General features: G+C 30.3%; 1 protein-coding gene across 2 annotated transcripts in view; it reads right to left on the bottom strand.

Moving 5' to 3' along the window:
- Positions 1-20,519, bottom strand: part of LOC126879553 (uncharacterized) — a 114,571-nt gene that overhangs the window by 47,404 nt on the left and 46,648 nt on the right. Inside the window, exon 3 of one of the 2 annotated variants that reach the window (XM_050642706.1) lies at positions 19,328-19,444. The exons of the other annotated variant lie outside the window; for it this stretch is intronic. Coding sequence (XP_050498663.1) covers positions 19,328-19,444 — 117 coding nt within the window. The remainder of the gene's footprint in view (positions 1-19,327; positions 19,445-20,519) is intronic. 2 annotated transcript variants of the gene reach the window in all.

The following is a 20,519-nucleotide window of genomic DNA, read 5'->3' as shown; positions in this document are numbered from 1 at the left end:
CAATTCTACGTATTGGTAATGAAAACTAACATTTTGCGTGGAATATATATGGCTAATTAACATTTTCTTTATTTCAGCCCTGAAGAAGTGAATAATCATTCACGAAAACGTTAGGCCGTACAATTGATACGCATTGAGTTTTGGTTTGCAGATTTCCCCAATATTCAAAACTTTACTGTTTAACTTATCTGCAAAGATTAATCTTTCTTTATTTTATAGGAACATGGGCTTTTACAACACAATAAGGGTAGAGTATGGTGAACAATCGGTGAGGTTTCTCAAGGATTATAATTCATTGATTGTAACCATATAGCCATAGTTTTCCAAGTTGAAGTGTTGTGTTTTCTTTTTACTTCAAACAAAAAGAGATATGTTTTTATACATATCGTCTTTTTTATTACTTAACAACGTAACTCTACAATTCTACGTATTGGTAATGAAAACTAACATTTTGCGTGGAATATATATGGCTAATTAACATTTTCTTTATTTCAGCCCTGAAGAAGTGAATAATCATTCACGAAAACGTTAGGCCGTACAATTGATACGCATTGAGTTTTGGTTTGCAGATTTCCCCAATATTCAAAACTTTACTGTTTAACTTATCTGCAAAGATTAATCTTTCTTTATTTTATAGGAACATGGGGTTTTACAACACAATAAGGGTAGAGTATGGTGAACAATCGGTGAGGTTTCTCAAGGATTATAATTCATTGATTGTAACCATATAGCCATAGTTTTCCAAGTTGAAGTGTTGTGTTTTCTTTTTACTTCAAACAAAAAGAGATATGTTTTTATACATATCGTCTTTTTTATTACTTAACAACGTAACTCTACAATTCTACGTATTGGTAATGAAAACTAACATTTTGCGTGGAATATATATGGCTAATTAACATTTTCTTTATTTCAGCCCTGAAGAAGTGAATAATCATTCACGAAAACGTTAGGCCGTACAATTGATACGCATTGAGTTTTGGTTTGCAGATTTCCCCAATATTCAAAACTTTACTGTTTAACTTATCTGCAAAGATTAATCTTTCTTTATTTTATAGGAACATGGGGTTTTACAACACAATAAGGGTAGAGTATGGTGAACAATCGGTGAGGTTTCTCAAGGATTATAATTCATTGATTGTAACCATATAGCCATATTTTTCCAAGTTGAAGTGTTGTGTTTTCTTTTTACTTCAAACAAAAAGAGATATGTTTTTATACATATCGTCTTTTTTATTACTTAACAACGTAACTCTACAATTCTACGTATTGGTAATGAAAACTAACATTTTGCGTGGAATATATATGGCTAATTAACATTTTCTTTATTTCAGCCCTGAAGAAGTGAATAATCATTCACGAAAACGTTAGGCCGTACAATTGATACGCATTGAGTTTTGGTTTGCAGATTTCCCCAATATTCAAAACTTTACTGTTTAACTTATCTGCAAAGATTAATCTTTCTTTATTTTATAGGAACATGGGGTTTTACAACACAATAAGGGTAGAGTATGGTGAACAATCGGTGAGGTTTCTCAAGGATTATAATTCATTGATTGTAACCATATAGCCATAGTTTTCCAAGTTGAAGTGTTGTGTTTTCTTTTTACTTCAAACAAAAAGAGATATGTTTTTATACATATCGTCTTTTTTATTACTTAACAACGTAACTCTACAATTCTACGTATTGGTAATGAAAACTAACATTTTGCGTGGAATATATATGGCTAATTAACATTTTCTTTATTTCAGCCCTGAAGAAGTGAATAATCATTCACGAAAACGTTAGGCCGTACAATTGATACGCATTGAGTTTTGGTTTGCAGATTTCCCCAATATTCAAAACTTTACTGTTTAACTTATCTGCAAAGATTAATCTTTCTTTATTTTATAGGAACATGGGGTTTTACAACACAATAAGGGTAGAGTATGGTGAACAATCGGTGAGGTTTCTCAAGGATTATAATTCATTGATTGTAACCATATAGCCATAGTTTTCCAAGTTGAAGTGTTGTGTTTTCTTTTTACTTCAAACAAAAAGAGATATGTTTTTATACATATCGTCTTTTTTATTACTTAACAACGTAACTCTACAATTCTACGTATTGGTAATGAAAACTAACATTTTGCGTGGAATATATATGGCTAATTAACATTTTCTTTATTTCAGCCCTGAAGAAGTGAATAATCATTCACGAAAACGTTAGGCCGTACAATTGATACGCATTGAGTTTTGGTTTGCAGATTTCCCCAATATTCAAAACTTTACTGTTTAACTTATCTGCAAAGATTAATCTTTCTTTATTTTATAGGAACATGGGGTTTTACAACACAATAAGGGTAGAGTATGGTGAACAATCGGTGAGGTTTCTCAAGGATTATAATTCATTGATTGTAACCATATAGCCATAGTTTTCCAAGTTGAAGTGTTGTGTTTTCTTTTTACTTCAAACAAAAAGAGATATGTTTTTATACATATCGTCTTTTTTATTACTTAACAACGTAACTCTACAATTCTACGTATTGGTAATGAAAACTAACATTTTGCGTGGAATATATATGGCTAATTAACATTTTCTTTATTTCAGCCCTGAAGAAGTGAATAATCATTCACGAAAACGTTAGGCCGTACAATTGATACGCATTGAGTTTTGGTTTGCAGATTTCCCCAATATTCAAAACTTTACTGTTTAACTTATCTGCAAAGATTAATCTTTCTTTATTTTATAGGAACATGGGGTTTTACAACACAATAAGGGTAGAGTATGGTGAACAATCGGTGAGGTTTCTCAAGGATTATAATTCATTGATTGTAACCATATAGCCATAGTTTTCCAAGTTGAAGTGTTGTGTTTTCTTTTTACTTCAAACAAAAAGAGATATGTTTTTATACATATCGTCTTTTTTATTACTTAAAAACGTAACTCTACAATTCTACGTATTGGTAATGAAAACTAACATTTTGCGTGGAATATATATGGCTAATTAACATTTTCTTTATTTCAGCCCTGAAGAAGTGAATAATCATTCACGAAAACGTTAGGCCGTACAATTGATACGCATTGAGTTTTGGTTTGCAGATTTCCCCAATATTCAAAACTTTACTGTTTAACTTATCTGCAAAGATTAATCTTTCTTTATTTTATAGGAACATGGGGTTTTACAACACAATAAGGGTAGAGTATGGTGAACAATCGGTGAGGTTTCTCAAGGATTATAATTCATTGATTGTAACCATATAGCCATAGTTTTCCAAGTTGAAGTGTTGTGTTTTCTTTTTACTTCAAACAAAAAGAGATATGTTTTTATACATATCGTCTTTTTTATTACTTAACAACGTAACTCTACAATTCTACGTATTGGTAATGAAAACTAACATTTTGCGTGGAATATATATGGCTAATTAACATTTTCTGTATTTCAGCCCTGAAGAAGTGAATAATCATTCACGAAAACGTTAGGCCGTACAATTGATACGCATTGAGTTTTGGTTTGCAGATTTCCCCAATATTCAAAACTTTACTGTTTAACTTATCTGCAAAGATTAATCTTTCTTTATTTTATAGGAACATGGGGTTTTACAACACAATAAGGGTAGAGTATGGTGAACAATCGGTGAGGTTTCTCAAGGATTATAATTCATTGATTGTAACCATATAGCCATAGTTTTCCAAGTTGAAGTGTTGTGTTTTCTTTTTACTTCAAACAAAAAGAGATATGTTTTTATACATATCGTCTTTTTTATTACTTAACAACGTAACTCTACAATTCTACGTATTGGTAATGAAAACTAACATTTTGCGTGGAATATATATGGCTATGTAACATTTTCTTTATTTCAGCCCTGAAGAAGTGAATAATCATTCACGAAAACGTTAGGCCGTACAATTGATACGCATTGAGTTTTGGTTTGCAGATTTCCCCAATATTCAAAACTTTACTGTTTAACTTATCTGCAAAGATTAATCTTTCTTTATTTTATAGGAACATGGGGTTTTACAACACAATAAGGGTAGAGTATGGTGAACAATCGGTGAGGTTTCTCAAGGATTATAATTCATTGATTGTAACCATATAGCCATAGTTTTCCAAGTTGAAGTGTTGTGTTTTCTTTTTACTTCAAACAAAAAGAGATATGTTTTTATACATATCGTCTTTTTTATTACTTAACAACGTAACTCTACAATTCTACGTATTGGTAATGAAAACTAACATTTTGCGTGGAATATATATGGCTAATTAACATTTTCTTTATTTCAGCCCTGAAGAAGTGAATAATCATTCACGAAAACGTTAGGCCGTACAATTGATACGCATTGAGTTTTGGTTTGCAGATTTCCCCAATATTCAAAACTTTACTGTTTAACTTATCTGCAAAGATTAATCTTTCTTTATTTTATAGGAACATGGGGTTTTACAACACAATAAGGGTAGAGTATGGTGAACAATCGGTGAGGTTTCTCAAGGATTATAATTCATTGATTGTAACCATATAGCCATAGTTTTCCAAGTTGAAGTGTTGTGTTTTCTTTTTACTTCAAACAAAAAGAGATATGTTTTTATACATATCGTCTTTTTTATTACTTAACAACGTAACTCTACAATTCTACGTATTGGTAATGAAAACTAACATTTTGCGTGGAATATATATGGCTAATTAACATTTTCTTTATTTCAGCCCTGAAGAAGTGAATAATCATTCACGAAAACGTTAGGCCGTACAATTGATACGCATTGAGTTTTGGTTTGCAGATTTCCCCAATATTCAAAACTTTACTGTTTAACTTATCTGCAAAGATTAATCTTTCTTTATTTTATAGGAACATGGGGTTTTACAACACAATAAGGGTAGAGTATGGTGAACAATCGGTGAGGTTTCTCAAGGATTATAATTCATTGATTGTAACCATATAGCCATAGTTTTCCAAGTTGAAGTGTTGTGTTTTCTTTTTACTTCAAACAAAAAGAGATATGTTTTTATACATATCGTCTTTTTTATTACTTAACAACGTAACTCTACAATTCTACGTATTGGTAATGAAAACTAACATTTTGCGTGGAATATATATGGCTAATTAACATTTTCTTTATTTCAGCCCTGAAGAAGTGAATAATCATTCACGAAAACGTTAGGCCGTACAATTGATACGCATTGAGTTTTGGTTTGCAGATTTCCCCAATATTCAAAACTTTACTGTTTAACTTATCTGCAAAGATTAATCTTTCTTTATTTTATAGGAACATGGGGTTTTACAACACAATAAGGGTAGAGTATGGTGAACAATCGGTGAGGTTTCTCAAGGATTATAATTCATTGATTGTAACCATATAGCCATAGTTTTCCAAGTTGAAGTGTTGTGTTTTCTTTTTACTTCAAACAAAAAGAGATATGTTTTTATACATATCGTCTTTTTTATTACTTAACAACGTAACTCTACAATTCTACGTATTGGTAATGAAAACTAACATTTTGCGTGGAATATATATGGCTAATTAACATTTTCTTTATTTCAGCCCTGAAGAAGTGAATAATCATTCACGAAAACGTTAGGCCGTACAATTGATACGCATTGAGTTTTGGTTTGCAGATTTCCCCAATATTCAAAACTTTACTGTTTAACTTATCTGCAAAGATTAATCTTTCTTTATTTTATAGGAACATGGGGTTTTACAACACAATAAGGGTAGAGTATGGTGAACAATCGGTGAGGTTTCTCAAGGATTATAATTCATTGATTGTAACCATATAGCCATAGTTTTCCAAGTTGAAGTGTTGTGTTTTCTTTTTACTTCAAACAAAAAGAGATATGTTTTTATACATATCGTCTTTTTTATTACTTAACAACGTAACTCTACAATTCTACGTATTGGTAATGAAAACTAACATTTTGCGTGGAATATATATGGCTAATTAACATTTTCTTTATTTCAGCCCTGAAGAAGTGAATAATCATTCACGAAAACGTTAGGCCGTACAATTGATACGCATTGAGTTTTGGTTTGCAGATTTCCCCAATATTCAAAACTTTACTGTTTAACTTATCTGCAAAGATTAATCTTTCTTTATTTTATAGGAACATGGGGTTTTACAACACAATAAGGGTAGAGTATGGTGAACAATCGGTGAGGTTTCTCAAGGATTATAATTCATTGATTGTAACCATATAGCCATAGTTTTCCAAGTTGAAGTGTTGTGTTTTCTTTTTACTTCAAACAAAAAGAGATATGTTTTTATACATATCGTCTTTTTTATTACTTAACAACGTAACTCTACAATTCTACGTATTGGTAATGAAAACTAACATTTTGCGTGGAATATATATGGCTAATTAACATTTTCTTTATTTCAGCCCTGAAGAAGTGAATAATCATTCACGAAAACGTTAGGCCGTACAATTGATACGCATTGAGTTTTGGTTTGCAGATTTCCCCAATATTCAAAACTTTACTGTTTAACTTATCTGCAAAGATTAATCTTTCTTTATTTTATAGGAACATGGGGTTTTACAACACAATAAGGGTAGAGTATGGTGAACAATCGGTGAGGTTTCTCAAGGATTATAATTCATTGATTGTAACCATATAGCCATAGTTTTCCAAGTTGAAGTGTTGTGTTTTCTTTTTACTTCAAACAAAAAGAGATATGTTTTTATACATATCGTCTTTTTTATTACTTAACAACGTAACTCTACAATTCTACGTATTGGTAATGAAAACTAACATTTTGCGTGGAATATATATGGCTAATTAACATTTTCTTTATTTCAGCCCTGAAGAAGTGAATAATCATTCACGAAAACGTTAGGCCGTACAATTGATACGCATTGAGTTTTGGTTTGCAGATTTCCCCAATATTCAAAACTTTACTGTTTAACTTATCTGCAAAGATTAATCTTTCTTTATTTTATAGGAACATGGGGTTTTACAACACAATAAGGGTAGAGTATGGTGAACAATCGGTGAGGTTTCTCAAGGATTATAATTCATTGATTGTAACCATATAGCCATAGTTTTCCAAGTTGAAGTGTTGTGTTTTCTTTTTACTTCAAACAAAAAGAGATATGTTTTTATACATATCGTCTTTTTTATTACTTAACAACGTAACTCTACAATTCTACGTATTGGTAATGAAAACTAACATTTTGCGTGGAATATATATGGCTAATTAACATTTTCTTTATTTCAGCCCTGAAGAAGTGAATAATCATTCACGAAAACGTTAGGCCGTACAATTGATACGCATTGAGTTTTGGTTTGCAGATTTCCCCAATATTCAAAACTTTACTGTTTAACTTATCTGCAAAGATTAATCTTTCTTTATATATATATATATATATATATATATATATATATATATATATATATATATATATATATATATATATATATATAATTAAATTTTGTATTTCTTGGGTTTAGGTTCAGTGAATAATGTTAAAAAAATTTTTGGAATTAGATTTTATTTTTCCATTTAATTCGACGTTTCGGTGGATATCTCTCACCTTTGTCAAGATTCTAAAAATGCATACAAATGAATACAAGATGTTATTATAAAACATGTTCAAAAACTTACCTACACGTAAAACGACACACTCACAATAATGGACATATACAGAATAAAATGTGAAACCTGTTATCTCATTGCTAGATGGTATAGTAATTACTATTAATTATTAATTATGGTACAGTGACGTATCTTTTATGTTGTTATAAAATATTGCAAAGTGGATGTTTGTTACGACTTTAGGAGGTATTTGTTTTGTTTCGGGTGTTATAATTATCATTATTTAAATGAGATTGTAATATATTCTATTTAGGTTGTTAGTGTCTTTTTTGTCGTTGATAGCATTGGTGTTTCTTTTTATTTCAATCGATTCGTATATTTCCCTCTTTTTTTTATTTTTCTCGGTTTTTAAAACTTTGATGTTATCGAAGTCAAATTTATGCTTCTTCCCATTCTCATGCTTTGTAAGTGCAGTGGTGTTGTTTTTATCGTATTTGTGGGAACGAATTCTAGATTGAAGCAGTTGACTGGTTTGCCCGATGTAGACACCTTCACAGTTAGTACATGGTATCTCGTAAACAACATGTGATTTTTTAAGTTTTGGAGTCTTTGTTTTCAATTTGGTAAAATATTTATTTAAAAGGTTGTTGCCCTTGTGAGACATTGTTATGTTATGTTTGGCTAAAAGATGCATCAGTTGTTCAGATAAACCATTTATATACGGCAGGGTTGTATATATAGTTTTGGTGTTGTTGCTTTTGTTGTTATTAGTGTTGTTGTAAAATTTATTTAGTCTGGATTTGAATATCGATTCGATTAAATGTTTGGGATAATCATTGCTTAGGAGTGCATTTTTTGCTTTTTTTATTGCAATTGGTCTGTACTCTGGATCTGTCAGTTTAATAGATCTGTCAGCAAGACCTATAATTACGGACTTCTTCTGGGAGAACGGATGATGAGATCTATAGTTAAGATATCGTCCAGACCACGTATCTTTTGTGAACCACATAGTTTTTATTGTGTTGTTGGTACGATGTAAAGTGACATCCAGAAAATTTATTTTATTATGTTGTTCAATTTCTAAAGTAAATTTTAGTTTTGGATGGTAGCAGTTGAAATTGTCTAAAATTTCATTGATTTTATTAGTTGGGATAGCACATACACAGTCGTCGATGTAGCGGTAGAAGAATGGTATATTAAAATCTAAGTGATCTATGACAGATTCTTCTAAATCTTCCAAAACCAGCTGAGCGATGACACTGGAAATACTTGCACCCATTGCACATCCATTAAAAAAAGAGGGAAATATACGAATCGATTGAAATAAAAAGAAACACCAATGCTATCAACGACAAAAAAGACACTAACAACCTAAATAGAATATATTACAATCTCATTTAAATAATGATAATTATAACACCCGAAACAAAACAAAAACCTCCTAAAGTCGTAACAAACATCCACTTTGCAATATTTTATAACAACATAAAAGATACGTCACTGTACCATAATTAATAATTAATAGTAATTACTATACCATCTAGCAATGAGATAACAGGTTTCACATTTTATTATGTATATGTCCATTATTGTGAGTGTGTCGATTTACGTGTAGGTAAGTTGTTGAACATGTTTTATAATAACATCTTGTATTCATTTGTATGCATTTTTAGAATCTTGACAAAGGTGAGAGATATCCACCGAAACGTCGATTTAAATGGAAAAATAAAATCTAATTCCAAAAATTTTTTTAACATTATTCACTGAACCTAAACCCAAGAAATACAAAATTTAATTAAATATAGTATGGTTCAAGAAACTTAGAAAAAAAAAACTATATATATATATATATATATATATATATATATATATATATATATATATATATATATAAATAAATGTACAAAAAAGGTCATAATGAGAAATTTAAAAAATAATCATTAAAAATATCAAAAATTAGTAAAAGTATAAAACCGTGAAAAAGCATAATCTCTTTAAAAAAAGTCGTACAGCGTTATACAGTAGACCATTTTAAAGGTAATTAATTTCTATTCCTATTACGTGTACGATTGTATATACCTAAAGTTACGTAGAGAAAAGATACAGAACAATATTTGCGAAATAACAAGGAAAATTGCCCAAAATTGCTGTGAGTAGCGAAGTTTGAAAAATCATATTTCGAAAACTATAAATCCTAAGTACCTCTACTAAACAACATTTTAAAGAATAATTATGTAGGTTTTTTTCCTGTAAAGCAATGTCTATACCTATATCCTTGTGGACAAAAGTTATAGGACAAAATACAAAATTTCTTTCTTTTGGGTTTCTTTGTGCTTTTTATTTTGAATATATTTTTGTAAAAATAAGTATCATTGACTTTAAATAGCGATATTTAGATAGGAAATTTAACCGGGAACAATTTTTATGTGGATATGTTTGTACCAAAAGTGCATAGAACTCACCCTAATGTAACCAGTGCCCAGGGACTAATTCACCTATTTCTCAAAAACGCACTCCTTTGAATGGTACCACTCCGCGGTTTTTTCATATATAGATATCCATTGACCATATGAAATCATAAAACCCCGTTAACGTTGTAGTTCCTTTTAGCTATCTATTTTAATCTTATTTTGAATATAATCAATAGCCTAAATTAATATTCTTTTTTATATTGATTTGGGTCAAAGCATTAATAATCTATATCTGAGAATAAACTTTTATCCCTTTATTTAGGAGTTCTTTTTAATAAATAAAACTTCAACTTAGATCAAAAAATATCCAAGGATGTGATAAAAACATAAATATAAGTGAAGTTAGACGCGTTTCTTTCTTGTTTCTTCACATAATTTGACAAATTTGTCACATGCTTGACACGTTACGTCAAAATAAAGGATCCTTTATTAAAAGATTTTTGTCCTTTATTTTTTCTTAAATACGGGCGGCCTGTATTTTATTACAGGACAAAAATAAAGGACGTGATACGGGGTTTGCCTATATGTCAAAATAAAAGATCGTTTATTAAAGGACGATGTTAAATAGGGTTTCGATATCTCTCTATTAACACGTGATGTTTATGAGATACGGACAATCTCGAATTGAATATAAATATTTAGAGTATAATATATATTCTTCTATGCTTGCTTTCATAAACTTATTACAGTGACGGTTTAATGCATCATGGGGCCCTAGGCAGCCATAAGAAGTAGGCAATTTTATAGCAGCCTTTACATTAAAATTAATTTACAAATAGGTCTTGCGAACACACTAAAAAAAAATCATAATTACCGCCCTCGTAAGACTTTGTTTATTCAGTTATGTATGTTAAATCGGACAACTTTTCTAATACGGAAAATTTTTTGGGGAGGGGACTTTCGTAAATATAGAGGAGATTTCTAAACTTTGGTGCGTCCGACAGTTATTGGAATACCAAACAGTTTATGACTTTATGTTGCGTTATGAAGTCATAAAATGTATACCCTTACAGCTGATTTTTGCAGTATCAATTAATAAAAATATTTAAAATTAACTGGTAATATTGTCCGACAATAAATGTTAAGGGTATTTCAGTTGTCGGACGCACCAGAGTTTAATAACCTCTATATTTATGAAACGCACCCCTACTGAATTTTTTCCGTATTAGAAAAATTGTCAAACTCAACATGAATAACTGAACAAACGAAGTCTCATGAGGGAGATAATCATAAGTGTGGGGTGCAGGCCCAAGGTCTAAAATATTTATCTTTTTTTGGAAAGTAGCTATTTACTACAAAAATAAATTACGATAATGTAAAAAGATCATTTATTATCAGTTACTTTAAATGTGGTAACCAGAATTAAAACTACTTATCTTAAAATGAATACTGGTCCAATGCTATTTAAATGCATTCATTTTTTCGAAATATGTTTGAAAAATTTAAACGCAGCATGAAAGATTACATTATTACCGAGGGCCGAAAGTCCCTGAAAACTTCTATACTTAATGTTTATTTTAATAAGTTACAGGGGTGAAAAAAAAAATATAAAATTTAGTGTGATTTTTAATATCAAATATTTTATTTCAAAATCTGAAAAAGCAAAAATATGCATTTTTGTGCATTTTTTACTGGATTAAGAACAAGTGTGTACAAGTAAGGTGACCAACTATTTTTTGTTGAAAAAGAGTACCTACACTTTGCACGTATTTCATAGGTAAAAAAAAGAAGAAAAAACGATAAAAACTTTATTTTCTTTTAAAAACATATTTTTCTTAGGAGTGGATTTTTTTGCTAAATGAGGATGTTCGTCTAATAATGTAGCCACATCCGAACAACTTTCATTTTGCATATTAAATTTCTGTGTTAACACGTGGTATATAATGTTGTTACACAAAATTGCGACTTCTCACTGCTCCAATAACCATCCTCTAGTCTAGTCCAGTGAAAATACCCTTTCAACAGCAGCATTAGGGCCGAGGCAACATAAGGAAATTTCTAGCAAAACTTTTAAATTTTCATGTGGGATACCACTCTAAAATGCCCAAAAATTTCTAGCCATCTTTTGTCAAGTTCTATTTTCTCATCGTTCCATTTATTCAATTTTTCTTCATTTACCTAAGTATAAAACATTTACTTTGAATTTCTTCAACGAAAAAATTGTCATTAATAACAATAACTTTTACTTCTTTCATTACAAATTCGATTGCTGAAGAAACTTCTTTCCATTCAATTTTACTATATAGAAACCTTTGTTTCCATATGCCCATATATAGGTCCGTATATAGGTCCATTTGAAACAATTTAATGCTCTAAAGTACATGTTTAATAAATTATACAAATGAGTACCTACTTTCAGAAAAAGTACGGTTTGCGAAAAAAAGAGTACAAAACTCAGTAAATGAGTATAGTTGGTCACCTTAGTACAATGAACACCAAATACTCTGGATATATAGGCGCGTTTCTACATTTATAACGTCCTAAATTTAATTGAAAATTATTCGGAAAAGTTAAAGTGTAGTACAGATAATGATTGCCAAATTTTTTTTAATTTAATCACTTGGGGTAAATTGAAAGTGGTACCTATTATAGAAGTCTGTATTATTCTTTCAGAATACGTGGTTAAACGTAAATCATCGTAGAGTAAATAACGAAATTTTTATAAGTCATTAACTCTCTATCGGCATGTATTTAAAGATTATAACTTCTCGAATTATAGCTTACTCAGCGGTGCGATGACATGGTTAAATTATTCGGCGTTATCGAAATGCCTTCCACTTTTTCAGGTAAACATTTTCATACATGAAATGCCTCCCAGGTACAATCGAAATGCCTCCGTTTTGTTAATCATTTAGGCTGATATTTTTTCTATTTAATCTCTGTATAATGACACAATGTTGCCAAATCATAATTTAAATATATAGGTATTATCTATTTTGATTTTTTTAATTCATAATGCAGTAAATGCATAATCACATATCTGAAAATTCGACATTTCCTCCACATCTTTGGGCTGAGCACTCTTCATCCTTACAAAGAACCACAAACCCATGCGAAAGTTTTCATTTCAAGTATAGTTCTTCTTTCTACTGCCCTCATCCTAACATTAATAAATTTATTGATTTAATTTTACAATTATTTCAAATAAATACCTACATTAAAATGAATTCTGTTCCGACACCAAAAAAATTGTTGCAGAAAATACAGCAAAAGTAAACTGTCTAAATGAAAAAATTTTAGAATTAAGAGAATGTAAAATAAATAGATTAGAATTTGTCAAAGTAGTATCAAATTTAGGAACAATATTTTGTAATTTTATGTTTCTATACACATTTTGTAATATTTTGAAAATAAGCATTTTGTGATGTTATTTTTAATAAATCTATAAAATACTTATTATGTTTTTGTATTTTTTGTCAAATTATGAATATCCAAAAATACTAAATACTAAATACTAAAAAACTAATTATATATGTATAAGTTAGTTGAAATTTATAAATACTGCCTAGTGTCAATAATGTTTAATACATACAAGAATAAAAACCGCCAAATGCCGTAAAAATGAGTGGCGCATACAATATTTCAGCTACAAAAGCTCTGATATGAATATTACGTGGCGCGAAAATGTATTTTCATTTTGACGCAAAACAAAATTCTAGTTTTATTTTAAAACATTTTTCCATAATATTTGCTAAATTTGAAGTAAACGCGCCACAAAAGAGTAACTTTTATACAGTTTGAATTTTGAAACTCTTTTGTGGCGCGTTTACTTCAAATTTAGCAAACATTATGGAAAAATCTTCTAAAATTAAACTAGAATTTTGTTTTGCGTCAAAATGAAAATACATTTTTGCGCCACATAATATTCATATCAGATCTTTTGTAGCTGAAATATTGTATGAGCCACTCATTTTTACGGCGTTTAACGGTTTTTATTCTTGTATAAGTTTTTCAAAGTTATTTATAAATTAAATGTATTAAGTTCAATATAATATGTCTCGATTACACGTTAAGCCTTATAAATGGTTGCCCTTTCACGCATTATCTTCCAAATGATATAGTGTCTATCGAATGTACATACACTAGATTTTTTTTGTATATATTATATTATATTATAGTGTCGCATGTATGGGGATGTGCGCCACTGGTGAGAACTACCGTTCTCTGGTAATTTTTTTTAAGTTTTTAAGTAATTTTTTAAGTTTTTAACGTACACTATACAAAAAAACACCGCTAACCTACATTATTATGCTTCCAATTAGATTTTTACATTTTTTTATTTTTCAAAAAAATTTATTGGTTTGTTAACCGTAACTTTTTTATTTTTTATATTAGAAAGTTTGTTAGAAATTTTTTTTGTAGGTTTTTATAAGATCTACAAAACTTTTTTATTTCAGCAAATCCATCCATTCTGTAAAAATTGCGAAGTGAAAAGTTTCAGTTTCTGGACTAATTATACTTTAGGATCTCCATAACTTCTGAACGGCTTGACTGATTTTGACCACTAAACATGAGTTTGAATCGTATTGACAATTAGTATCTGATGCATCTAAGATCAAGTATAATAACTGAACGTATTACAGGAATTATTGAGCTTGAAAAACAGTTTTTCCCATAAGAAAGAGATTTGATCATATTTATGAAGCCTATAACTTAAAATTTCGAATTTTTCCAGATACGAGATATAAACCGTTAGACGTGTCCTGAGTCCTCCTACAAACGCTCAGTTATTGGCGTAATTTGTAGGTTGAAATTTTCAATAATTGTCAAAAAACCAAAATTTTCAAAGTTTGCTTTTTCAGTTTTTTGGCTATTTTGAGCAGTGTGTATGTCTCAGATTGATCGGTTAAGCACCATTTGAAATCTTGAATCAACCCTATTGATTTGATATATTTATAATTTTCCTGCCCTTCCTTGAACCTAAGATATATACGTGCAAAAAATATGTTATTTTGTATTTTCCTAGCCCTCTAGCTGTCTTACGGGTAGTCAGAAGTAAAAAATTACACCGGTTCTGAATCAGCAGCCCGCACATCCACTTGAAACACAGAAAAAAAATTCAAATCGGTTTAACTTTCAAACACACATACATACATACATACATATCCACAAACATTTTCCCATTTTTAAATAAAAATTGAGTAATAATTCTGAGCTCGGTAACTTTTGAATGATATAACCGATTTTTAAAATTAAACATGCGTTGGAAAGGTAATGATCTGTGCTATCAGAAACCGTAAAGATCGGGCTTAAGTTTTTGAAATTTTTGGGAGTTTTGGGGACGAGAACGAAAAACAGACTCTAGATGGGAAGGGCCGTAAAATCCACATCCTTGAACCAAAATGGAGATGTAAGATATGGATGGACGAGTCTTTTCCTATATTTTAAGATGGGATTTGGCCCAATTTTCAATTCAGTCAGGTTTAGAAAATCGAAAATTTCGTGTATATAGTATATATAGTGTATATAGTGTCGCTTGTAGGGGTGTTGTGCGCCACTGGTGAGAACTGCCGTTCTCTGTGGAAAGGTTTAAAATAAAATAAATTAAATAACAAAATACCAATTTTGCCGAAAATTTACAAAGGGACGAAGATGTGGCAACGTCTCACCTTCACATAAAAGTTAGAAGCATGTAATTTATTTAGAGCTTGGAAGGCAATTCGTATGTTACCATTTTAGCGAAACGTAAGAAACCCTTTTTCGGGAGGCATTTTATATGCGCCCAAATTATTTAGCTACAGACGCGTCTTAAAATCAGTATTTGATTTGAAATTTATGATAATGAAAACATAAATTTATATCTTTTCGTATATTTACTACTTAAATAATTCAATATTAATTAATGTATTTGAGCCGAGTGCGGGTCCCGTAACACGCGCGGGCCCTAGCCGGCCGCCTAGTCCGCCTAATAGTTAATCGGTTTCTGACCTATTGATTTAAATCAAGATGTAAATCAAAACGAAACCGTAGATTCTCTAATTTTACTAATGCCATACTCTGTATTAGAGTAAAAACACCCGTTTGATACAGGTTATCTGAAACGCAAATTGGAATATTTTCCTAGCGGTGCCTTTTGGTATTGTCGTACCTGGATTAAACAGAGAACTTGAATTGAATCGACATTCATTTCACTTATTCCCCGTTAGATGGCGTTCTAACCATACTACAGTATAAATAGTTTTTAGTTTTATAAATAGTTTTAGGCAGGAGACAGATTTAAATCAAAACGAAACCCTAGATTTTCTAATTTTATTATTTAATAGCCTAACTTTATTTGGATCTGCGTTTGTTTATACAGTATATGTATTATATTCACCCCTTTCTCTGTAACCTAGTAAACAGCATTCTTCTCCTTGCTTCCCACATTATTGTTACATGGGAAAGCTATCGTATGCTTTCTCTAAGTCAATAAAGGTCATATTATTCGTTTCGATATTTTCGTCTTTGTTCTTTTTTATCACTTATCTTATGATAAATATATTATGTATCTTGAAATGATCTGGCCTTTCGGAGTCCGGCTTGTTCTTCGCCATAATGATCCATTTTTTTCTTTTGTAAATGCGAAAAATATTTTTTCTGTTTATCTGGGATTAAGCGACAATTTATTATAATAAAAATTACATTTTAACTACTGTTTGACGTTTGGATTTCCACTCCAGAAATCGTTTTCAAAAAAGATTATTTTAAGACTTTTGCGAAAAGTATAACCAAAATATTATTAAGTGGGTTAAGCTTTCTGACTATTTGCATTTCATTATTTGCATTGATACCTCTCATGTTAATCGTATTTGCCCCGTGTTGCGTTACTTTTTTTTATTAAATTCGTACATTAAGAAAGGAATCAAACAAGTAATTAATATACATACATACTTTCAAGAGTTATGCATCACTTCTCGTATTCACGGTTTCTTCTCTTTTACAAATCAGTGTCCTTATCACATATTTAAAAGTCCTTTTTTATATAAAATATACATATAATACACCTTTTTGGGCTTTTTCAAATACCCATTTAATTGATCTAATTTTGCTAAGTTGTAAACTTAGGAAAAAAATTATTCTGGTAAATTTTGTGAGAACCTGATTTGTAATGAATCGTAATTTGTCTGTGACAATTCTTCTATATCTGTGCCAGCCCTACGAAGAGACTTTAGGCATGCTGCAGGAGACAGAGTATCGTTGGCTACAATAAGAAGAAGAATTTTAGAATCAGGTTTAAGAAGTTGTCGACCAATAAGAGCTCCTTAGCTGCAACCTAGACATGTTTTGCCCCGCAAAAGCTTTCTAGGGGTATACTACGCTTGGTACTAATGACCACGAAAACGAAATTACCAAAAAAATAGAACACTATGTTCAAATAATTTGGGAGGTAAATAGCGCCATATAAAGTTGGGTGTTTTTACCTCACAGTTTCTAACTGCGTGCTGATGGTAAACAACACTATGTTGACTTAGTGCACTGAGCACCTAGCAGAAAACGGGTCATAGGTAACTGTTCTTCTTAACAGAAATAAATCTCTTGGTTTTTATCTATTTTTTTATAGTTACGTAGTTGTTATTTTTATAAAAATCGCGATTATTAATACATGGTAAAAAACAATCAACAAATATTATGTACCGTCTCTTAAAAATTGGTGTTTTTATTTCGAATGGTATTATCATATAGTTTCAAAAATTATGCATCACTTAAAATTATGCTAAGTTTAAAAAAATATAAAAGAAACAGAAATAGCAACAACTAGTATTAAATATTATTATTTTCCGCAAATCGCCAGGAAATTTTGACATTCCTGTCAAAATTTCTTGAAGAAAAAGTCAGGACTTCCTTACTGTAAGGAAATGTCATTTCCTTACTGTAAGGAAATGATATTTCCGTACAGTTGTTAGTGTTCTATTTATAAGCGTCAAGTTTGACAATTCAACCTCAATACGTTTCCATAGTAACCCAAGTAATTTTATTAGGAATTTCAAAGCACCATTTATTTGGGAATAAAATTATCGCGTTTTTTTTAAATCAATCAATATCTGTCGAATTTTAAACGATTTGCGGAAAAATAGTATGTTTACCTCGTAGGAAAAGCCACATTCCTGGACTCTGTGTTGCTAAGTCTCGGCTTGCGCCTCGACTTAGCAATCTTCACAGTCGTCCAGGAATGTTAAGCTTTTCCTACCCGGTAAACAATGTACTATTTGTTGAGCCACAATATGTCAGAAACAAATTGCCAACATTTTTGTTATTTCTGTTTTCTTTCAAGAGTCAATACATAAATATATATTCGTTTATTAATAATAATGTTCTATTTGTGATAAAATATAGACAAATAAATGGACAATCAAACAATATACTTTGTCTCTGGTACATACAAAAAACCTATTTAGTATTACAATGGTATTACCTTATAATAACCATTTGTTGAAATCCTTTCTAGTGCGTCTAATAAAATTTGCCCAGAGACTGTATACTACGGAAAAAACAGAATTTGTTCAGGTTGTTATCAGTTGTTGATGTTAGCGTTTAGTGAAGCGTTTTAAAGAATTCTTCAACTTACTTTTATTTTTTTTTTTTAATAATACAGCTTCATAATTTTCCAACACTATATTTATCGGCAAACTTTTGTGAATATAAACCAGACTTTTCACTGTCTCAGCTATTATATTTTTATTATGTTTTTATTATTATATTATTATAGAGCTTTAAGAACTTCGTGTTCGACACCGACCCTAATAAATTAAAATTCAAGTTATTTTTAATCTCATTTTAGATAAATACGATAAGTTATAAAATAGTATTGGGTATTTCGCAATATAAGGTATTATGAACAAGTACCCATACAAAAATATTTTGGCCTATATTGGTAAATTTCTATGAAATGGGTTTCCGTTTTAAATAGATGGCCGTTAGTACAGGTTGTCGATTTTGACAGGTGGCCATTAACACAGGTTTTACTGTAACAACATTTAACTAAAATAAAAATTTGTTTCATGGGATGTACCAAATTTTTTTGGGCTTGAATACATTTAAATTCAATAAATATTTTATAAGTATAGATCAAACCCATCAGAGGTAAACTGCACTATGTCACCCTAAATTACCGTTAATTACAGTAATTAGGGCAAATTTTAACGTTTTATTAGTTGTATTGTACAAACTAGTTATATGTTATGATTAAAATATGATAACATTGTCTTTCAGAGCGAAAGATACCTAATTATGAGATATAAGATTTTTAAAATATTCAAACTGCTCTACTGAAAAGTTGCTTAAAATGACATAGTGTAGTTTACCTCCGAGGTCCAGATCTGTATAAAGGGAAAACGTAAACCTCCATGGATTAATCTATTTTGTGTAAATTTAATACCTGTATTGATGGTTCATTATCAGGAAACTGTCCTTTTTTAACACCTTCAATGAGCTGTTCAGTTGTTCCTGAATACAATTTACAAAGTGTATGCAAGTCGTTCATTCCCTCTAGGTGCTAATGAAAGTAAAAATATAGTCAACGGCAATGAAACTGCATATTATAATATATATATATATATATATATATATATATATATATATATATATATATATATATATATAGGGTGATTAACTAGTGTGATAAAATTCAGTAAATCCTGTATAATAATAGATAGCAATATGATGCAGGGACGCTATATTTATAATGAGGTAGGTAATCATTAGAATGCAACAAACCTGCATATTTCTGTTTCGTTGATTTTAAGAAGGGTCAAATTAAATGACGTTATCCATTTATTGTAAGCAAGAATAATTAAAAGGGTCTAAAATATCATACTAGAAAAACACAATAAAAGTAGAAGAAGAATTAACTGACGCAATTAAAGCTGGCAATGGGATAAGACTCAATGGGATAAAATAAACTCAGGGGGATTCCCTGAGTCCTCTATTGTTCAACCTGATCTGGATGAAGTAATACAAAAAGTAATAAATAAAAAAAAATACCAAATGGGAGAAAAACAACTTAAAAAAAATAATCTAGTATGCAGACGACGCAATAGTAATCTCTCAAAGAGAAGATGATTTACAACGTATGCTGCACAAATTTGACATAACCGCTAAAAAATTTAGCAGGTTAATTTTCCCACAAAAGACCAACTGCATGGTTATAACAGCAAATCTACTAAGATGTAAATTAGAGGTGGATGGTTAGATATTAGAACAAGTCATGGAGTTTAAATATCTAGGCATCACATTATCTAGCTACAGAAAGCTCGAAACAGAAGTATAAGATCAAGCGAAGAAAACAAGCAGATCGGCAGTTTGCTTGAATGAAATAATATGGAGAAATAAAAATATGGGAAAAGCAATGAAATGCAGAATTTACAGAACAGTCGTCAGGCCAATAATGACATATAGGCCAGGGTAATAAGACAAAAATATACCCTGTTCGTGACACTTCAGCAGCCAGGGTACTGAAGCGTTTTTTCGACAAGTAATACCTATAGGAACAAATTGTAACCATTTCCTGCGTAGGATCTGGCGGCCATTTTTATTTATAAACAATTGACTGTCCAAAAATGACATTTTTC

This window comes from Diabrotica virgifera, chromosome 2 (assembly GCF_917563875.1).
Source record: "Diabrotica virgifera virgifera chromosome 2, PGI_DIABVI_V3a".
Classification (NCBI taxonomy): domain Eukaryota; kingdom Metazoa; phylum Arthropoda; class Insecta; order Coleoptera; family Chrysomelidae; genus Diabrotica; species Diabrotica virgifera.
The sequence above is the reverse complement of the archived record's forward strand: the minus strand, read 5'-3'. Positions and strand labels throughout refer to the sequence as shown.